The sequence below is a fragment of the Mycteria americana genome, chromosome 3, assembly GCF_035582795.1.
Source record: "Mycteria americana isolate JAX WOST 10 ecotype Jacksonville Zoo and Gardens chromosome 3, USCA_MyAme_1.0, whole genome shotgun sequence".
NCBI lineage: Eukaryota > Metazoa > Chordata > Aves > Ciconiiformes > Ciconiidae > Mycteria > Mycteria americana.
The window spans coordinates 120,916,346-120,937,575 of record NC_134367.1 but is presented as its reverse complement, the minus strand read 5'-3'; the positions used below and the strand labels follow the sequence as shown (position 1 = coordinate 120,937,575).

Genomic DNA, 21,230 nt, shown 5'->3' with positions numbered 1-21,230 from the left:
TACAAAGCTCCAGACAGAGCAGAATAGCAGGAAAATGATGGGTGGGAGGGAATGGAAAGAACTCAGATGGTAGAAGAAGGACAGCTGTCATTTACCTGGTCTTGGGACACAGAGCTGGAGGAGCAGGATCAGGCTGGATATGGGAGGAGGGGGAGACAAGAGAGGTGGAAGTGAACAGACATGAGGAGCACAGAGAAAGGAGAGTTAAAGGAGAGCAGTGCAGGGATTTGGGTGGGCAGCCTAAGCCATGGCAGGTGCCAGGAATGATGAATGCTCATACACCAGCAGAAAACAGGCTGGGTATGAAAGCATAGCAAGCTAGCTGTGTTGTACTGCAGACCAAAGGTAACACCAGGATCTGTTGTTTGATTAAGTGGGTCAGTGCTGATTCAGTGGCATAAATAACCTGTTACCCTACACTGAAGGTAGTGGGAGTTACCACCTGAAGAATGAAAGGACCTAAGGATGGGTTTAGCAGTCCATGGCAGCCAAAATCCATAGGCATGACTTGACCTGAACTCTTTTATACTCTTAATTTCTTATTTATATGCTAACAAAATGAAATCCTAGGAATATCTCCCAGGGTCTGTAAAATGAAGGTGGGGACAGTGTTTCAGAGTTATTAGGAAAGGCACCTGCTTAGAATGGGTAATGCTACAGCAGAAGGATTGGATTTGGAACAATGGATAATCTTGATACAGCTGCAATCACTTTTTACTATCTGCTCGGTTCTTCTAGTGATGCTTGGGACTAAACACAATAGTTTTCCACTGATGCCAGATACTTATTTCCTATCACCTCTACTTCTCATTCTGGACGATACACATTCTTGCTTCTCTGCTTTTAAAGTGCACTAGATACCTAGATTGGCACGCAAATGCTTTACAGTCATTACTTCTATAAATAGCAGTTGTATGTTCTGTACGTGTCTGTATAGCACTGTGTGATGGGTTCTTCTTCACTGTTAGAAAAGCTGGGAGCTTCTTAATATTCCAGTATATTTATAAATGCCTAGTGTTTCCAACTAGTTTGTAACTAGTTTGTAACATGGTATTAGCAGAGTAAATTTTCCAAGTCAAATTACTTTTTGTTAAACACAGGCATAACTAAGCCTTGATTTTGCAAATGTTTATATGCATGTTTAACTATGCTCCTGCATGATCCCACCAAGGCCAACAAGCAACTCCTACACACACAATTAAATATGTACTTATGATTTTGTGGACTCAAATAGTGGAAGCAAGTATGAATGCCTGCCAGCTTAAAGGTAAGGAATTTTTTCCATTTTGAGTCAATGCTATCCCTGTAATTCTGAATTCTTCTGTTTAAATGTATATTTTAAAAGGATTCCTTCCTTGTGAAATGGAATATTTTGTCAAGACAATCACTCGAGTTCAAATGTATTGAGGAATTTAGTAGAAATGGTCAAAAACTGGTAAAAAAGGCAAAAAAAAAGGCATCACAAAAATTGAAAGTGCAAATCAAACATCCAGAAGATATAATACTATTTCCACACAATAATCCCTCAAATGAAACAAGCTTCTCTAAACAATAAAGTAATTAAAAACAGAAGTTCATTAGTATAACCATACTGTTGTGCCCTTCCACTTCTCGCCCTTTTATCCCCTCCAAGCTCCAGCCAAGTGTAGTTTAGTAGGTTACATTTTTAAAGTGCAGGACATGTTATTAGCAATATGAAAAATTTCTATTCTTGATAAGGGACTATACGGCCAGTATGCTGTAATTTTTAAACATTTTTCATTATTATTTACTAATAATCAAATGGACGCAGTAAATAAAGTTAGTTGATTAACGTTATTGGGAAGGCTATATGGATAGTTAGACATATATGACATGTAAGCAGAACCACAACTCTTTGGATCAGCTTGGAAGGTATCCCTGCAATGTTCTTAACCTTCTCAAAGATAATCCTGGTTTCTCTTCTGTTCCTCACAGAAATTTGAATTTGCAATGTGCACAATGCACCGAAAATATATGTGAATTCTGACTGATGCTAATGTAATCTGGAGTAGTTGTTTGGGTTTTTTGGGGTTTATTTTAGAGATACAATTATATTGTGGAAATTACAATACATACACACACACACACGTATGTATATTCACGACACTAAACTTATTTACTTATCTCCTGATGAAGTTTTTTCTTTTTTAATTTACTGACAAGCTGATTGACAGACATCAATCGGGATCCATCAGCACAAGCACCACAGGCAGTATTCTAACCATTTCCCAACTATGTAACGCACTGACATATTGGCCAAGATCAGATGTCACAGGTAAATACCCTTTTTTATTCAGCATCAGTGGCAGCACTAATTTCGCAAATGACTAGTGTGCATTATAAAGAAACTCCGATTATGTGCTTTTTGCAACAGTGCATTTCAAAGTGTAATTATACACAGTAATTGCACTGAAATAGTTGTCTCAAGATTTCTTCTTCTTTTATTAAAATACAAACAAGGTCACGCATTTCTAAAAGATATACTCTTATGGGTTAATCTTTAATCTATGGTCACAGTCACCTCTTACCTCCTGGGGGGAAGGGGGGGAGAGGGGAGAGATGCTTCAGACAAAGAAAATTGTCCTATTCATCCATAGATGTTATTTTAATTGGTTAGGAGGAATCATTGTCAAATGTGTTACATATCTGCATGGAATTTATAGGCAGCCATTGTTGCCAGTGCTGCATTCACTCCAACCAAGGGCACGCGGGGTTATCAGGCAGAACTGTGTGAGACCAGGAAATAAATCTGCAGGAAGCAACTGAGATACTCAATGTAGCTGTCAGGTGAAGGCTTGCAAAGTGATGAAAGAAAAAAACTGCACAATAACAACAATCATTACTTCTTCAGTCCTGGGAACTATATCCTGTTAAGAGAGATGGGCTAAAAAGTTCACCATTTGCCATCACAGTTTCATAAAGAAAAGATGACTGATCATACCATTAACTTTTTAAATTAATAATCTATTTTTCCTTTTTTATAATCCGGCTTAATTAGCCCAGACACTCAACGAAACTTGAAGAACAAAAACATATGGTCACAGAAAACACTGTGATGTCATGGATAATCCACTTAGGTCATCATAAGACCCCATATTATTATGAAAAAGATATAATTGGCCAAATCACTCATTAAACAGCAGCTCAGAGATATTTCATTATTTGTAATACTTAAGTACTATTTTAAAGACAAGTAGCTCCCTGGCTAACACAAGTGTGCAGGCACATTAAAATATAATTACCCTAAACACAAATGAATTTTAATAAAGCACTTTCAGAAATTCCACGTATCTACAAATCTAACACTCTTTAGTTACATTTGCTATATAATATTGAACCTAATTTACTCAAAGCATATTTGTATACCTTCATCCCAATTCAGCTTAGTGTTTTTAAAGCGGTATAAAAATCAAATCACAGCATTGAGAAGATAGCTACTTAAAAACAATTTTCAGATGATCTTCAGGAACAATTTTATTATCAGTGACTCACATGAAAATTACCATTTCTAAACATGTCCCTAGGGCTCAACCGAAGTTTGTAACATGTCTAAAATAGTGAGCAGAAATAAAAAGTCTTCTAGTGATTCCCAAACTGAGTTCCTGTATCTCCCAGAGAAACTTTTTACATCTTTGCGTCACAAAGGTACAAAGAATGGTTTAAAACAGCTGCTCAGCACAATGCTATAAAATATTCTGCTAATATTTTGGTTTATTTGCAAAGTATTGTCTCAACACTTTTATCCAAAACTTTCCATGTTGCATCCACTACTGCGCTCAGCTGCGCAGTATAAAAGTAGGTGTAAAATTTTATCTTTTAAAATATAAAAATCACCCTCAAAGCAACATTGACCATGACTGATGCACGGAGCCCCGTTAAAGCAACAGAAAGAGAAGTCTTCCATACGACAAACCAAGAGCAGTTACGTTTTTCATTTTTTTTTTTAATTATGTGGCTGCTTGGAAAAATGAGAGGAGTGATCACAGAAGGCTGGCCAGCCCTATCCTCCACTTTCACTGTTAATGTAGGCCATACAAATATTAAACTCTAATGCCAGCCTTGCACTTGTTGTGAATGTTAAAGACCATGACAAACTAGAGTCAATAATGCATCCGATTTGAACCGTGGGAGGTTGAATACCTTCTGTGAGACACAGTTATGACCTTACAAAACAACCACACTTTCCCAAAATTAATAAAAACCTGCAGTGAAGCCAAAATTGAAGCTGTGTCTCTTTTTTCCTGGCAGTTCTTACCTTTTTGTTGTTCTCTTTAATATCTTGAGGATTCAGGAACTTGTAGTCACTGAGGGGGAAAATGGCACAGTGGGTATGTACAGTATTTGATAAAAGCAGCAGTTTTAAAACAAAGTGAATCTAAAAATTTGACATACAATAATATCATACAGTTGTTACTAGCTGCTAGTTAGCAATTTCACAGCAATTCAATCAACAAAACTAATAGTGTGGAAAATTAAAGGAATAAATAAATAAATAAATTAACACCGATTACATGTTTCATTGCCTGAAGCTTTCCATCTAAAAAAGAACTTAAGGCAGGGACTAGACGCCGGCCTTGACAACCAAATTTACCAGGAGGTAATCCGCCCTTGTCAGCGTATAAAGAGCTACAGGCTTATTCCTCTCATCTCATTTCAACAACAGCACAATTTTCATAATCATCTTGAAGTCAGTTCTTTGTATAAGATTAAGAAGAAGAAAAATCACAGAGAGGGGAGAAACAATTGTTTATGCAACAAGGGAGAGCAAAGAGGTCATAAAGTTTGAGCATTCATAAATCTGTTTTCTTAGAAAGGATGGTTCCCTGCATGAAAGAAAATGGTGAAAACAGTTCAACACCTGAAACGAACAGGGATTTGATTTTTACATAAACTTAAATGTTACATATTTCTAGGATAGTTAGCTTACGAAGACAGAGAGTATACAACTTACATTAGGTCTGGTCTAAAGTGATGTAATATTGCACAAAAGGATAAACCGTTTCTCCACGATGTAGTAAAATTGGTGATTTTCACTCCCCTATAGTTTTTTGTAACTTCTTTGCACCACACAAGCAGTGACTGACTAGCGTTTGGCTTTCTCCCCAAAACAGGACTTGGTATTGGGCTTGGCTGCAAAAAAAAAAAGAAAAGAAAAGAAAAAAGACAAGAAGATAAAAGCATTTAATGGAAGATGAGAATTAACATTAATTGACCTAACTAGATGATCTGTATCCTTTGATGTGAGTTTAGGTTCTTCACAGCTGTCAGTTTACAATGACTGTAACTTGCAAAAGACACAAATCACAAGTTATTATCTCCAGTCGTCGCCCTTGGCACTTGTCTCCAAAGGATGTAGCTATACAAGATTCCAGATCTACACAGGAGAACAGGCCACGAATTGTACCAGTGGAAACACCATGCTGAAATACTTAAGGCATAGTCCTGCACAGCCCGTGATACGCACCCTTGAACAGATTTCCCAAAATGCAGCCATGGAAAAGCATCCCCGCAAGCCCTTTCACTTTTAATGGAGATAACACTGCGACTGGATCAAAAGCCAGGCATAGCAGGGGCAGAGTCTACCATGAGTTGCGATCTACCATTGAGGCGTGGGGATCAAAGTCGCTGTGTCTGCAACATATGATTAATGCATTCATATCCTATAGGCTCTGGCGTAAAGTTTTCTGCTGTGCTCTTCCTGTTTAAGTGCACGATTGCATAAAACTAATTACAGCACGGTGTTTCTAAACAGCCACTTCCAACCATACCCAAAGAGCTTCCTCTTCCAGGCTTTAGTTTTTCTACATGGAAAAGGAATTTCGACGGTAAATCATTATCAGAGGGTGGTTTCTAACAAGTATCATTAGCTAATAACAACCGTTTCCCAAAAGGGTATTTTGACACTTTTAGTAACATTTTTGTTAGCACAAACCAAGAATTAAAATGGAATAAAATATTTCAGACATTTGGCATTTGTCAGACTGTCCGCTGTTTCTCAAGTCCAGCAGAGAATGTACTGATTGCAGCTGATGTTTTCATGAAATAAGCACTCATTTCACCAGAAAAATATTGTCACTTTAGAAACTTCTTAGATGTAATTAAACAGACAGAATTTGACTGACATAAATCCAAAGTCTGAATTACAGGGAAAGAACTGAGCCCACTTATTTTTTCAATGTAATATAATTAAAAACATATATACACAACAAACACGCTGTTTATGTACCTTATAGCTAGACAGTTCCCAAATTAAGACAAAAACAGAGCAAGTAATTTAGTATTTAGTACAGCCACTTAAGTTTAACAAGTAAATCCTTTTGGCCATATTACCTATTTGTGAAAGACCAACGATGCCCCCACTTGACTAAAGTATGTCAGTGCTAAGCAATTAGCTACTAGCTACCAACTGATTTATGTTTTCACTGCTTTTGGGGAAGAAAATGTACAGAACCAGGAAAGTAATTTTTCATTTACTGTGACAGTCAGCCCTAAAAAGTTGTTTTATAAACAAACCTACCTCATCATCAGATAGAATCACTGCCAACTTATTTAGAAAGTGCAAAATGTATACCTTGCTGAGATTTTTTAAAAATACGGGATCATATGTACAAAATAACTTGTTAACAAGTGTTTTGATTTTTTTTTAATCCTGTCAACGATTCAAATCAGCATGAACAAATCCGTTATTTAGAGATATTTGTCTCATCATTACACTGTATTAACAACTTAACAGGGATATACAAAACACCGAAGAGAAAGCAGCAATAAATGATAAACTTTCTTCACCATGCATCAGATTTTAATCAGAGAAACAAATATTGCTTAGGAGCTGCCAGACAGTTACTCCAGATTCAGAGTGATCTAATTAAGATCAGGTTTTTCTCCTGTTTTTTTACAACTTGAAGCAAAAAACAGTAACTACCACCAACCCCAAATTTAAGGTACTACATTACTTAAAATATATTTGCTATCTAAATTATATATATGGAAATAACACTGCTGGGAGAAAAATAATTAGAATAGTACTATCAAGATGTGGGAAAATGATATTTTAACAAATTTTTAAAGCACAGAGCTACTTCTTCAAACCATAGAGCACTGCTTACCAGATATATTAAATGTCAACTATAAAGTCTTAATACTTTTTGCTGAAACTCTCTACAGAAATGTTAAATGTTCCAGTCACCACCTAAATACTTTCTGGTTAACTCTGAAATGGCCTTAGGCAATATTACCATTCAAATGCCTTAATTACACATCTAACGAACTGAAGATGTAACTGATTTTAAAACTAAGTTTTACAAAAGGACATTCAAAGCTATTAAATAAATAAATTTAGCAGAATTTTGCATTTTATTTACAAATTATTAATTTTTAAAAATCTAGATTACAATTCCTTGAAAATATATACTTAAGTTGCAGCTTTTTTCCATGTTTGTCCTTCCATTTACTTTAGATTTTCTAAAAGTATTTTATCCAGAATATGCAAGATTTAGGATGTGCATAATATACTTACACAGTTTTCTGTTCTCTAGCTGATAAAGCAGAAATTAGATATGGCTTTCTTTCCAGACTTAGTACTCCAGGTTTTTGGAAAAAGGTGAAGTTAATATTATGATAATGTTATGCTCTTATTCATCACCTGAGTAAAAGCTTTCATTATTTATCTATGATAAAAGCATTCAACTCAAGACACACTGGAGATACACGAGTAATGGCAGAATTGTGCATGAGCACTTGACATCCTTTTAGAAGGGTTAACAAATGTTAGTTTTGGGTTTTTTGTGAAGCATCATTATGAAAAACATTTTCTTTTGATACCTGTAGGTTATACATATTAGTGACAGGTTCAGTACAAACACAATTATGACCAAGTACCTATTTCTAGCATATATTTGCTCTACAAGATTGGTAGGAACCCATCGAATGAAATGAAAATTTAATTAGCTTTTTCTTACATAATTCTTTTAAGCACTGACTACACAATTCTTCTAAACCACACGGCAGTCATGACTTGGCTCTTTTGAGTTCAAAAGCCGAAGTCCCTGAGAATTTGTTTGGAAATGCCACTAAAAAGCATGAGATTTCCACAACAGATTGCCAGATCTGCTTGCTGATCAGTAGGTTACTGAATCTAATGCAACTGATTTTTATCCAGCTGTGGATTAACTGCACGGCAAGTGCAGAGGCTCCAGAGCTGGTCCCTCGCATGCTAGCTCAGATCTAGATGCAGCATCCCTTGGGTGGATTTATCAGCTGGAGTCAGCACTAGCTTCAGGATATCTTTGTTTCACAGTCAAGAGAAGAACTGAAGTTTCTTTACTTTAGTCTCCTTTTACATGTTCTGGAAGCTTAATTAATATGTTTTCTAGTGTATGCATTTTTCCTCTTGGGAGATTATCCCATCAGACCATTACTCTACGTTAACAAGAGAACGACAGCTTTAAATATTAGGCTGCATCCCTACATTTCAAAATATTTAAATAATTGTTTTGCTGCTCTCAGGAACGCAGCACCAGGTGCACTGATGGTTTGCAAAGTGAGGGTTGAGCTGCATTTCTGACACACGTAGGCCAACACTCAGGAGAAGAAAACCAAGACGGGAACTGGTGACGGGAACATGGGGCTATGAACCAAGCCCTCGTATGAGACCTGGGCAGCAGCCAGAATGAAGATTGTAGGAGCTCAGTCTGAGCAACTCTCAAGAGCTTGTTGACAGGTTGCGTGGGGGTAAAGGAGTTTAAAGAGAGCAAGAGGCAGTGTTGAAGGCTGGAAGAGAAAGATGCTCAGAGGAATATGGAGGGGGGAAAAAAAAAAAAAAAGTACATAACAGCTGTGGGAATCTGGGTAGAAGACTTATGTGGTTTGAGTTTTATATTAACGAACACAACTCCCCAAAGAGGAAAGGAGTTGAGAGAACAACCTAGGAACAGTAATTAACTACAGAAGGAGAGGAAGTGGAGATTGAGACAGGGCTGAAAGTCAGAATACGGAAGACCTACAAACAATCAACAAACAAGTTCTGTTCCCTGAGAAGCAAGTACAGGCAACGGTCTCTTACTTATCTGACTGAGCAAAGTAAAAGGGATTTTCCCTTGCCCCTACCAAAACTACAATGCTGTCTAGGCTCACTGAAAATCATGAAGCCATTAAAATGCAAGCTAAGGTAAATGAAAGTAACACACAACTAGGCGACAAAATGTGCAGCATGCGGCTGGATGCAGAAAAAGTTTGGGAAACTCAGCTGAACTGAGTGGTCTGAAAAATGGTATAAAGGTGCAATATAAATAAGACACCCAAATATATTTCAGTCAAATAGATAATTTCATATCATCAAGATGATACTCTAGAATTTTATTTTTTAAACAACACAGGGCTCTACTCATAGGAATTGCTTAGCCCGGGAGTATTCTAAATTGAATATGGCTCATTTAATAGAATTTATGCCTTTGGCAAGGTCTGTACATATCCAACGTGCATTCAATTTTGTTTATTCTGGGCTGTGGAACAGTCCGGGCATAAGTCAAAAGCTGATTCTTAACTAGTATCAGGACTGAAATAGAATACGGAAATCAAGTCTGCAAAGATAGAATAAAACTGCTTTCTGTTTTATTCCAAAGATGGAAAAAATTCCTCATGACCCAGCTGTGCTGAGATGTTCTTTATTTAGGCTAGTTAGTTATTTTTTAAGTAGCAGGTCACCATAACGTTATGATGGCTTCAGTGACACACCAAAATACAAGTGGCATTGCTCTTTGCTTCTGGTGAGGGAAGTGCATGCATGTTTTAGAAAATACACACTTCCTGGAAGGAAATGTTAGGAGTTCTGCTATCCTGTTACTCTGATACACAAACTTACCAGTTCAGGAGTACATTCTTTAACTTCGTTGCTCTCTATTTGCATGGCATGGTGCATGATTACACAAAATGTCTCTAGTCCCTGCTGCCTCTAAAAATGAAGGAGATCTGAAAACCTAGCTGCCTGGTACGAGTTATAGATTCATTGAATTTGTCTCCTATTTATGATTAATAACAAGTATTTAGGTAACCTCCAGGTTTCTCCAGCATCAGAGATCTTAAAACTTTGCCTTCCTCACTCTTCTGATTGTGCCTACAGCTAATGTGGATATACAACAAAATACAAACTTTTATCTTAAAAGGCTTAGGCATAAGCTTTTAATTGCTTATGATTTTACAGGTTTAATTTTGGCACAACCAAACCAGTCCATGTTCAATCATGACCTTAACATTTAGACATCTGCCCGAGCCAACATGATGCTCTCATGTTTGAACCTGGCCAGGTGAGAAGGAAGGTGAAATCCTTGGGACATGCCTCAAGTTAGTTGTTGGTCAAGTAGGTGAAACTATTTCATTCTAAAGGGTTTTCAGTTGCCTGTTATATACTTTGGTGGCCATGGGGCTGGAAAGAGCTTTTCCAAACTATGCCTGGGAAAAGAAAGGAAAGCAGCTAGAGTATGTACATGATACCTAAAATGCCAGGATATGTAACAAACATAACTTTCTAGACAACAAGAATGGTGGACCCTCTTAATCTGGGAAGAAAAAGCAAGTGATCAAAGCCACCTGGATATTCTGTCCTCCTCCTCTGCAGTTTTCCAAATCACACCCATCTGCAAAAGGCACCTATTTGCTTGCAGCACTGTGGAGAGGAGTGACATGCTGGGGAACAGAACAATTTCTTGCAAGGTTTAATCCACACTGACTTGCCTCTGAAAATAATTGGGGAGGGGTTAGTGCTTTCAACATGTTTTCACTTTATTAGTTGGAGGTGAACAGACAACAGGTGGTCCCATGTCATAAGCTGTATGATGCTGTGTTTAACTGAACACTTTGGACCCAAGAAGAACCGATGAAGGTAACACCTGCCATCAAGAAGCACACACACCACAAGACCCCATTACTGTACTCCCTCTCCTAAACAGCCAGAGCTTCCTGCTGTTTGCCATTCTCCCTTGCTGACTCATGTCTAAACTTACACAGTTTGCGCTGTGCATGCTGAATCATATACACAATGGTTGTCCTTCAACATGCCGTCACTTCTGGTCCCAGCCTGTAAGGTTTAGCAAGTCCCTTGTGCTTGAGTTAGTTTCATCCACATAACTTTTACTTGTCCAACCCCACAAACAAATATGATGATGGTATTTTTTATTCTAATCATCGCTACCCATTTCTTCTCACACTGTGCCTATCTTGCTTCTCAAGGCAAAAAGTTGTTGCTCATTATTTATTATCCTTAACCTACAGTGTATGGCACTCAACTTCATTTAAGCAGTATGATGCAAATGCTGCATCAAACATAGCATTTCAACTTGTCTGTGATCTCTGGCTTGATAGCCATCACACAGTATTAGGGCACTCTGTGATGGGTGAATTAATATATTGATATGATAAGAGACTCACAACTGGTATTTTACAAATAGGGAAACAGTCTGAATTAAATAACTTGCCTGAGCCAGTAAAGTGTATTGACTACCACAAGAACTCAAAGATGCTACCTAATGTGAATCTGGTGTATGCACCCATGGCATCCCACCAAAGCACTCCTCCTGACTCCAGGGGCAGGTGACAGTGCTCAGAATAACCAAAAACCAACTTCCCGACTTAGACAAGTTAAGATGAAGTCTAAGACCTGGCCATCCCAAAGACAGGAACACATAATTTGTAGCCTCAAACACTGCTCTGGGTACCTTGCTCAGTGTCACACACCAGTTTTATGTTGTGAGCTCTGTTCAGGCTCTCTGTGGCATTCACCCGGCATAATGAAGAGACTGTGCTCTGCTAAATACCTTCCAACTCCACAAAAAAAAAGGCAGGGTCTAGTTACTTTTGCTCCGAGCACTGAGGAAGTGGTCCAGCAGAAAATCACGGTACATACTCATACAATTGAAATGTGTACATGTATACAACCTACAGGCATATAGTGCACAAAGATGACAGGTTACAGTAATAGAGTATGCCTTAAAACAGAGTTATGCCTAACAGAGTAACAGAGAATGCCTTAAATCTGGCAATTCATAACTGATAAGTACTTCATTTTATAATTTTTTTAATTATCTGGTAGCCTCCTTTCGGCTTTTACTTTGTCTAGTAATGAAGTAACTTTTCTTTAGCATAATCTTTTAGGGTTTTGGTTTGGTTTTCATTGTTGGGGATTAAAAGGATAAAAAACCCTAAGTATTCAGGAACTGAACTCTAAACCTTCAGAACCACAAGCCACAACACATCAACTACCGGACAATTTCCTCACTTGGGCAACAGGGCACAGAGCCTGCCTGCTCATGGGAATTAATTAAGAACAAGACAGGCTGTTTATTTCAAGACAACTACCTCCCCCTGTGGATGTTCTTAATAGAGAATAACAGTACTGCACAGAAGTGCGGGTAGCTACCTCACCAGGTTGAGGAGCCCTAAATTTATAAGCTAAAGGCAAGGAGAAGATTATGTTAATGAGCTGGTAAAGGAGAAACAAATCTGAGACAACATAATGAATTGGCTACTTATGTGCAAGTAATTTCACCTGATGGTCAGTATAGCCAAGAAAAAAAAAAGCCATAGTGAGCTCCTCCTCAGATTCAACTATTATAAAAGGACTGGCTGAGGCTCGTCTAGCTTCTCTTCCCTGAGGTCGCATAATCTGTGTCTTGAACAACATGTTTTCAATTAAAAAAACCAGGAAAAGGTATATAATTCATACCATTAAGCAGAAGCAAATGCTGAGTTCATTCTCTGATGATTACATATATTTGTAATATAACAGTATGAACAGGCCACATGCAGGGATGGGGCCTCATTTTTCTGCTCTCAGAAGATGGGCAATTTCCTTGTGTCCACCTTCCTTTCTCCAGTTGCCCCAGTGGCACAGAGGCTGAAGTCTCCGCTCCTGTGTAATCTGCGTTGGAAGCCCAGATGAGCTACCAGGATGCTGCTGGCTCACAATCCCTGGCTTTCTGCCATGATGGGAACGTTCAGGGTTTTGGGCAGGTTGCCAGAATTAAGCAACTTAAACCACAGATGAGGAATAGCAATTTTCAAAGCTTTTAACTTTGTTAAATGTGAACTGAACTAGCAAAACGCACCTCCCTGGGCCCAAGGCTATCTCTGCCACATTTCAAAGGCCTGCAGCAAACAATGGAAGTGTCAGAGCTTGTCAGAAAAGGTCACAAGAATCTCTTCTAAAAGAAAGCACAAGGCAAACTAAAAATGAGAGTCAGTGCCAATTCTTCCTAAAAACAGTGAACTCTTGTTGCTTTTGCAGGAATTTCTTTTGACATTAGCCATTAAATAAATGCAAGTTATTCTCCCACTCTTCTGAACATTTCAACACATCTTGTTTTTTCAGGCAACCTTCTCAAGTTGTATCATTAAGGTGACATTGCTCCACAGAACTTTACAGATATGTGTTTTGTAAATCTACTGCATTGTTTGTGTTAGTGCACAGCCATAGGCAGATTTATGGAAGTGTTAGTCTTTGCCTATGAGAAATCTTTGTTTTAAGTACTTGAGAGCACAACACGATGCCAGATTTGTGCAGGTATTGCACAAACAATCTCTGTGTGGAGGGGTTTAGAGCACTTGGTATTTTTAAGCCTGGTATTGATGGCATAGAACCTGATGTGGTGCCTCTGAATTCCAGAGGACACTTCTTAACTGAGGGTGGAAATAAAATAAGCATATTCTACAATCTTGCATGAGGTGTTGGTGTCCATGAGCTTAGATCAGGCATAAAGATGGCTAATCTCAAGAAATCTCCTTAGGATAGCTATGGGTGAATGAGAATTTAATGGAAAAAAGTGACTTTTAGCCTTGATAAATTACTGCATCAGCAGCCCACTCTATGCAAACAATCACAAGATGGAGATTAATAAAAATATTGCTTCACCACTCAGTGGTAAGGAGGAGCTACCCATAGATGATGGGGAGAAATCTGAAATGCTTAATGCCTTTCTTTTTTCTTCATCAACCTTTGTTCTACAAGTCAGATGCAAGTTGGAGGCTAGCATTACTAATATCAGACACAAAAAGGTCAGATTTCAGCCAGGTGTGGAAACAGCTTAGATAAGCCAGATGCTTTCAGAATAGCTGAACACATTTAATGTAATCCTAGGGTACTGGAAGAACCAATATGAAACAACATACGAAATTAACGGTCACTTTGAAAATTTGAAGATGATGGGCAAGATATTAGAAGAGCAGGAAAAGACTACATTCGCTTCTAGTCTTTAAGAGCATAAAAAAAGACGACTCAGAAGAACGCAGACAAACTAACGAAAAAGAGGTGGAACAAATAATTAAGTTGCTTCTTAGCATGTGAAAGTTAAAAAGGAGACAAGCAACAAACATTAATTTGTCATCAACAAATCATAACAACCAATCCAGGTTCCTTCTATAAGAGAGAAGCAGGCAGGGGAGGGGAGAAGCAGCAGCTAACATATTATGATTGTAGTTAAGCTCTTTTTATTGTCTCTCACGATGCTCTCATAAGGAAGCATGGAAAATGGAGCCTTAATGAGACTCACATAGCATAGGTGCAAAACAGGCTGGAAAACTATATCCAAGACTAGTTTTAAATGATTCTTGGAATTATGCATTAAAAGGGGTTCTGCAAGCGTGTTTCTTGGGTTCAGTGTTGAAAGTCTGAATTCGGAATGTGGATGATACACTAGACATGAAGCTGGGATGCACATCAAATGCACTAGAAGAACTCTGATCATATAAAAAGGAGAAAAGGTCTGAAGAAAACAGGATGAAATTCAATAAGTACAAGTGCAACAGAGGAAGGAGTAATCATTTACATAAATGCAGGATGAGGAAGAACTGGTTAGGTAACAGTGCTTCACAAAAGGATGTGGGGGAAACAGTCTATTTAAGCTGAACATAAGTCAACAACATCAGGTTGTTGTGAAAAAGACAAACATCATACTGAGATGTACAGACAGGAATAAAGCTTGCAAGACATGTACTGCCTCTCCCACTCCACTCAGCATCAAGAAAGCCGCAACAGAAATTTTATGTTCAGTTTTGTGCAACACAGTGTAAGGAAGATGAACGCAAAGAAAGATCAGGGAAAAAAATAAACCATGAAGAAAGCTGGAGCAAATTTTTAGGTCATTTATGTTATGAAAAAATTATAAAGGAAAGGAACGTGGTAAGTCTTCAAGCACGTAAAATTCTGAAAAAGAAAGAAAACCCCTTGTCCCCCATGCCAGTGTTTACCAAAATGAAGTTACAAGCTTTAATTGCAACGGGTCAGACATTAGAAGGAGCAATCTATAAGACAGTATAATGAAGCACTCAGACTGCCTTGGAAAACCATGGATGCTTCATTATTGGAGGTCTTTAACAACGTGTTGAAGAAATCTTTCATTTCGTACAGCTGAACTTGTCTTTGGGCAAGCAGAAGGACCAAATGATCTTTTAAGATGTGTTTCAGACCTACCTTCTCTGTGTTTCTTAACTCCTGGTCCTACAAGGAAAGGACACAGCTGGCACAGGCTGCTGCCGCCAGTGAGCAGCAGCCCGGCAGAGCTCCCCTCTGCTCTCCGGCAGCAGAGAAGCAAGCTAGCCAACCCCCGTTTCCCACCAAGCACATCTCACACTGGTGTCTCAGCTCACATCATCCACCAAAAAAAAAAAATACTTCCCATTTTAAAAATTAAGCCTGCGGTTGGTCCCAATATTATTTGTTTCATAAGCAACTCATGCACCAATTCAGCTGTGTTAATCAGACTTCCTTGCAAAGCACAGTATATTTGGCTTTTTTCCTGGCACATAGCTATGTGAATAGACAGAAAGTTCAATAACCACTAACACAATCCTCCGCATGAATAATTGTACAGAGTATGTCTTTTATCTTTTAGTTGTTTAGGAGACTGGCTATGAAAGAAGTATAACCCCACCACTCGAACTGCTCCTCATGAACACTACCAAAGACAAAGGCTCTCACCCATTCAGCACATTTCCACAGAAAGCCACAAAGAAACTTTAAAATCTAGGATACATTAGAAAGGTTATTTCACCTGCAAGGTAAGAGTTCAGGTCAAACCCAGGACAATAGTCAGCAAAAGAAACCACCTGATTACAGTTGGGTGAAATTAGTGTATTTAGGCTTATAGTAAGATGTAAGCAACCCTGGTAACCGCATCAACTGGATTCAGCTCTCAGTCACAGTCAGCAGAGATGTCACAAGCAGAGTGAACTGGGAAACAATAATTACTTTAGGGTTCTGGGGTTTGTTTGTTTGTTTGTTTGTTTTAAGGAAAAAACAAGGGGATAAAACTTGAAAAATTCTTCTACACCATAAACAAAGTGCTTCACTCACAAACACCATTCATAAACAACATATAAACCCAAAAAGTATTATTAAAGCAAGTGAAAAATTAAGGAATGGCAGACTTGAATATTCTTGTTTTAGTTGCCCAACAGAACAAGCATTATTTAAGCAGTGTGAAGGCAGATTGCTATCTTTACCTCATTGAATAGTACCTTATTCTGTGAATAGCCCCCATGGAATAACAGCCACTACTCAAGGATTCAATTGCTTAATGAACATAACAAGACTGGAACAATCTGGAGCTTAATTTGCATGGAGTTTGAATATCCTTGCTTTATTAGTTTCATCTCAAAATAAAAACACATGTAAAAGTAACAGCACTTCAAGTGCCACTTGGCTTAACATATATTTTTCCAGGAATTCTTACACCATCCAAATTTGCTAATTGCTAGGACTTGTGCAGCTAAAAGGAGAAATACATGTCAAATGAAAATACCCTTTTTATTTTATAATATATAATTAACACAAGCTTTTCTAGCTTCAACACTGGCAAATCTGTCTTGAAAAATACACACATAATTTTCATGCTACAAATTAAATTTGGTGTGGTTATGCTTTTAGCACTCAACAAGTAAAAGCTTGTAAATGAAAAGCTGAAGCATAAAGGTATGGCAAGTCTCATTTAAGAAATCAAAATCTTTGGGAAAGAGGAATTCTCTCCTGCAGAAGTCAAGAAAAGCTGCTAATAATTAAATATTGCTGTTGATTAACACTTTACGCTACATGTTTATTTTGAAAGTCCTTATTTAAGCAGATCGTGACATAAAACTAGCCAAATCACTGTACTTCATTCCCATATGATGCCTGGCTAATAACCACACAACAGTTGGAAACTGTCAAAATATTTTACGGCTCAATTGTAATTACCATCCAAGCCGAAGCACGCAGTAATTGGGCGTTAGCCATGTTCTAGGGGTGTTACAGCAATACACAGCAGTCAGTTCCTCTGTGTTTCATTTTTTACACATGTAAAACTCCTGAATGATCCCCAGGATCTACTTCATATAATTCTGAATGAAATATTAGTATGTTGCCCATAGAGACAGCTTTTTGTTTTCCTTAATATAATATAGTATTAATGACAACATTTTAAAAATTAGCTTAACATTTGGAACTACAGAATTTGTTCAGTAGCTTTTTTTTTTTCTAGTTTAAATTCCCTAAAGTAAAAAAGTATATTGTTAGATAAATAAAAATTAAACATTTTGAGCAAATTGTTACATGGTAAATATTGTAATATTAAAAGCTTTGTGACAAACTGCTGATTTTGACCTCAAGGAACAAATTTTGCAGATCATAAATAGAGAAAATATTCCAAGCTGCTGAGAGAAAAAATGTACTGCTACAATATGGTAACATGAGGAACTTGAAAGGGTTTTTAGCATGTACTATTATATATGTAATGAGTGTAATACTCATGAGTATTGTATACAGATGATAGCTCGATAGGTTTTCCTGAACAGACAACTCTATAGGGGCTTCTGATTGTTTAGAGATGGTATTTCTAAGGCACTATCAGAGATATGGATTCATGATTCACTGGTCTTTCAACACTACTTGAATCATTAATCCATGCATTAACTGTCACTAACTCCATAGTGACAAGACAGACAACATCACTGGATCCCAATTACCTTACTGTCCAATGCATTAAAATCCTTAAGAGACATTGTGCCTTTGAGCTGACAGGTTATAAATGGAAGGAAGTGTTACATTTTAAAGTGTCGTTTAGACTTAATTTACATGGTTGGGTTAAATAAAATTAAGCATTCTTGAAAGAAAGGCTCTCAACTGGTCCCAAGACAATGCAACGCTTAACATGCTTCTGGTGTGAGCTGTTTGTGGTTCCAAATACTTGTCTGCAGACAGGACTAGGAAACACCTAGATGGACAGATTGCACCAGAAGACTTCCAACCAGTAGTACCAGTGCTATTAGAAGGGGCTGTGGGGGAAGGTATCGATAGCTCTCCCGTGGGCTGGGGGATGAGAAGAGATTTATCAGAGAACCCCAAGGAGCTATAGGGGGAAAAATTTCAGCCAGCACAAATGCAGAAAACTCAGGCTCAAGCCTTGTCCATCATCTTTAACAAGTCTGATCATGCCCAGGTGTTGCAACATGTACAGCACTTATCATTCACACATCTCAGCCTCCTGCAATACTTTCCACTGCACAAGCACCTCGGGATAGGTGGAGGAGGGAAAAGAAGGGAGCTTTCATTTCTGCACAGGAATTTCCATGCTTTGGGAAGTGTAAATTAGAGCATTACTACTAGCTTGACAGTAAGTTTGCTAATAAGTGTGTAGCAACATATCTAATTGCATAACGAGAAATTACAATGATTATGACAATCTTTGAAATGGAGAGAATAAAGAGAAGAGAAAGAGTATGTAAGGGAGAGCTCTGGTAACATGGCAAACTATCTGTAATTTCTAAACTTTGATAAATGTATAAAAGCCAATGTATTTTATACATTGTTGATACTGCCTTAAATAGGCTTCCAGTAGAATCTACCAAGTTCTAATACTGAGTATTATTTCCAAGTTAGATGAGCTTCTAAAAATTAAAGTTATCTGTAGGATCCGTCATCTTAAAAACATGGGTCTTGCACATTGCTAGGCAACACTTTGCAGCAGAAGCATGACCCAAGACATGACTAGGAAACAAGTATAGTGACATCACTTAGACTAAGATCCATGTTACCTTTAAAGTTGCACAGGAGTTCAAAGAGCAGTTTTGCCTACAGTTACAATAAAATTTACAGACTACTCAAATAGAAGTGCTAGTGGGAGAATGATGAGTTGATAAATACATAGTGTGCATGCTACTCTAGTCATAGTGTAGTTTCTCAATGAGTTACATTCACATAAGTTTTTTTCTACCATATGTAAATACTTACAAGTCATTTTGCAACGATTTTTATTATCTCCTTTTTATAAAACCTTGGCAGTGTAAGTGCTGCTACTGTTTCATAGCTATGCTGCATTTTAAGCTTTTCAATGCCTCCTGCAAGTTTGCGTGGGGAAGAGGAGGGCACTGGACTCTCAAAAGGGGAGTTTAGGTAGAGAGGATTGGTCTCCCAAGACCTCTTCTGCAGTCCATAAAGACAGGTTGTTTAGAACACTCTTCAGAGCAGAAGTCTGACCTAGATACTCCACACTGGCCTTGGGGGATGCTATTTCTGCCCACACATTATGGAGAACTCCAGAGATCTCTATGTCCTAAATCAGACACGAGCAATACAGTTGTAACTAACTTCACTACAAAAAGAGGTCAAAAGGGACATTCGTACTGAGTCTAAACCTACAACTCGTGGCCAAACTCACCAACCAGTTTTTAAAATAATCCTCTAACTTGAAAAGGACAAAACAGAAAGTGAGATCCTACCTGCCTCTTACCCCATTTTTACTCAATAAATATGAAAATATCCCATTTTAAATGTTCCCAAGCAGATACACCTTTTCCAGCAGTATTCACGTCACCTGGCTGGGGCTCCAGACAGAGCCCATCACTCCTGCCAAAAGCAGCAGGGACAATGTTCAGGAGTTTAAGGATGTGAAATTGCTAAAACCTGGTCAGAAAGCAGATGCTCAAATGATGCACTGCATGGTCTTTCTTTACTCTTTTTCCCTGTATTTGGCATGCAATATTGGTCAAGTGACCATCTCAGACACAGTGAAAGTGAGACAAGTGGTAATGGCGGGCAAATTATGTGTCATCCGTGCACCAAAAAAAAAATGCACAGAACTCAAAATCTGCAGCAATATATTTCATTTGTTTGGGGACAAGTCACAGCACTTGCTTCCTCCAAAAAAGGAAGGAAACATTCTTTTTAAAAAGATGAAGGTGCCCCGAAGCAAACCACTTAATGTCCTATGTGTTGTACGGGTTCTCAAACTCTTTAAATACTTGCAAAAAAGACAGATGGCAAGTGTTTTTAAATCAACCAATTGTATGTCCAAGAAGACTAGAAATGGAAGAAAATTCCAGCAACCTGGAAACTCTCCTTGGAATTATTTTCTGGTTATTCCCTATTACTCATCCCTATGTGACATTCTGGTTCTATGTTTGAAAACAATAGTAAATATGTAAATATAAAAATATGTTGTTCTAGAATAAAACCTAATTTTAGTAGGCAAAACCCCAAAATTGTTTTTTGTAAAAGCCTAATATTGTTGCTAGAAATAAATGTAAAAACACTTAAATGCATTTGCAGAGAAAACTCCTTCCCTTGGAAGCCCCTCAAAAGCATTTTTTTTCTTTTTCTTTTTTTTTTTTTAAATAATAATGGTAATATTCCGTTACCATTTTCAGTAAAATAGAAGGGTTGCAGTTACAGTTATAAGAATTTGGGCATTGAAACAATATTTGGTTTGCTATAGTTTTATAGTTAAGCCTATTGACGGGGTTCTGGTCTACACACCCATGTCTCAAAACAAAGGATAAAGTCACATTATGTTACTGAATCATTGCTGTCAATGAAAATCATGACAGACTACTTACCAGTAGTACAGAGTGCCATATGGGCACTTTAGAAATGCATCAATTCTTCAGCATTACTTTCAAGTGATAAAAACAAAGCTTTTCGTGGAGTTCTTGAGAGCACTTTGGCAACTATATGAAAAGGAGTCATAAGTGTTATTTAATATGGCTGAGTAATTAAGCAGATTCTAGGTCAAAACACTTTAATCATAATCTGCTAAGACATCTGTATCAAATTACTACGTGAATTCACTTTTTAGAAAGTTTGCACGCAGATAATAAAGGTACATTTGTTATATACTTTTGTATATAACAAATAACCATACATATTATAGTAACCAATACACTAATATCTAAGTTTGTATATACCCATATAT

The 21,230-nt window shown here is 37.7% G+C and overlaps 1 protein-coding gene across 10 annotated transcripts in view; it reads right to left on the bottom strand.

Annotated features, from left to right (window-relative positions):
* EHBP1 (EH domain binding protein 1) overlaps positions 1-21,230 on the bottom strand; it is a 227,739-nt gene that overhangs the window by 77,088 nt on the left and 129,421 nt on the right. For all 10 annotated transcript variants that reach the window (XM_075496799.1, XM_075496800.1, XM_075496801.1 and 7 more), the window contains 2 exons: positions 4,973-5,151; positions 4,277-4,325 (listed from right to left, as the gene is read on the bottom strand). In XM_075496799.1, the coding sequence (XP_075352914.1) occupies positions 4,277-4,325; positions 4,973-5,151 (228 nt within the window). The remainder of the gene's footprint in view (positions 1-4,276; positions 4,326-4,972; positions 5,152-21,230) is intronic.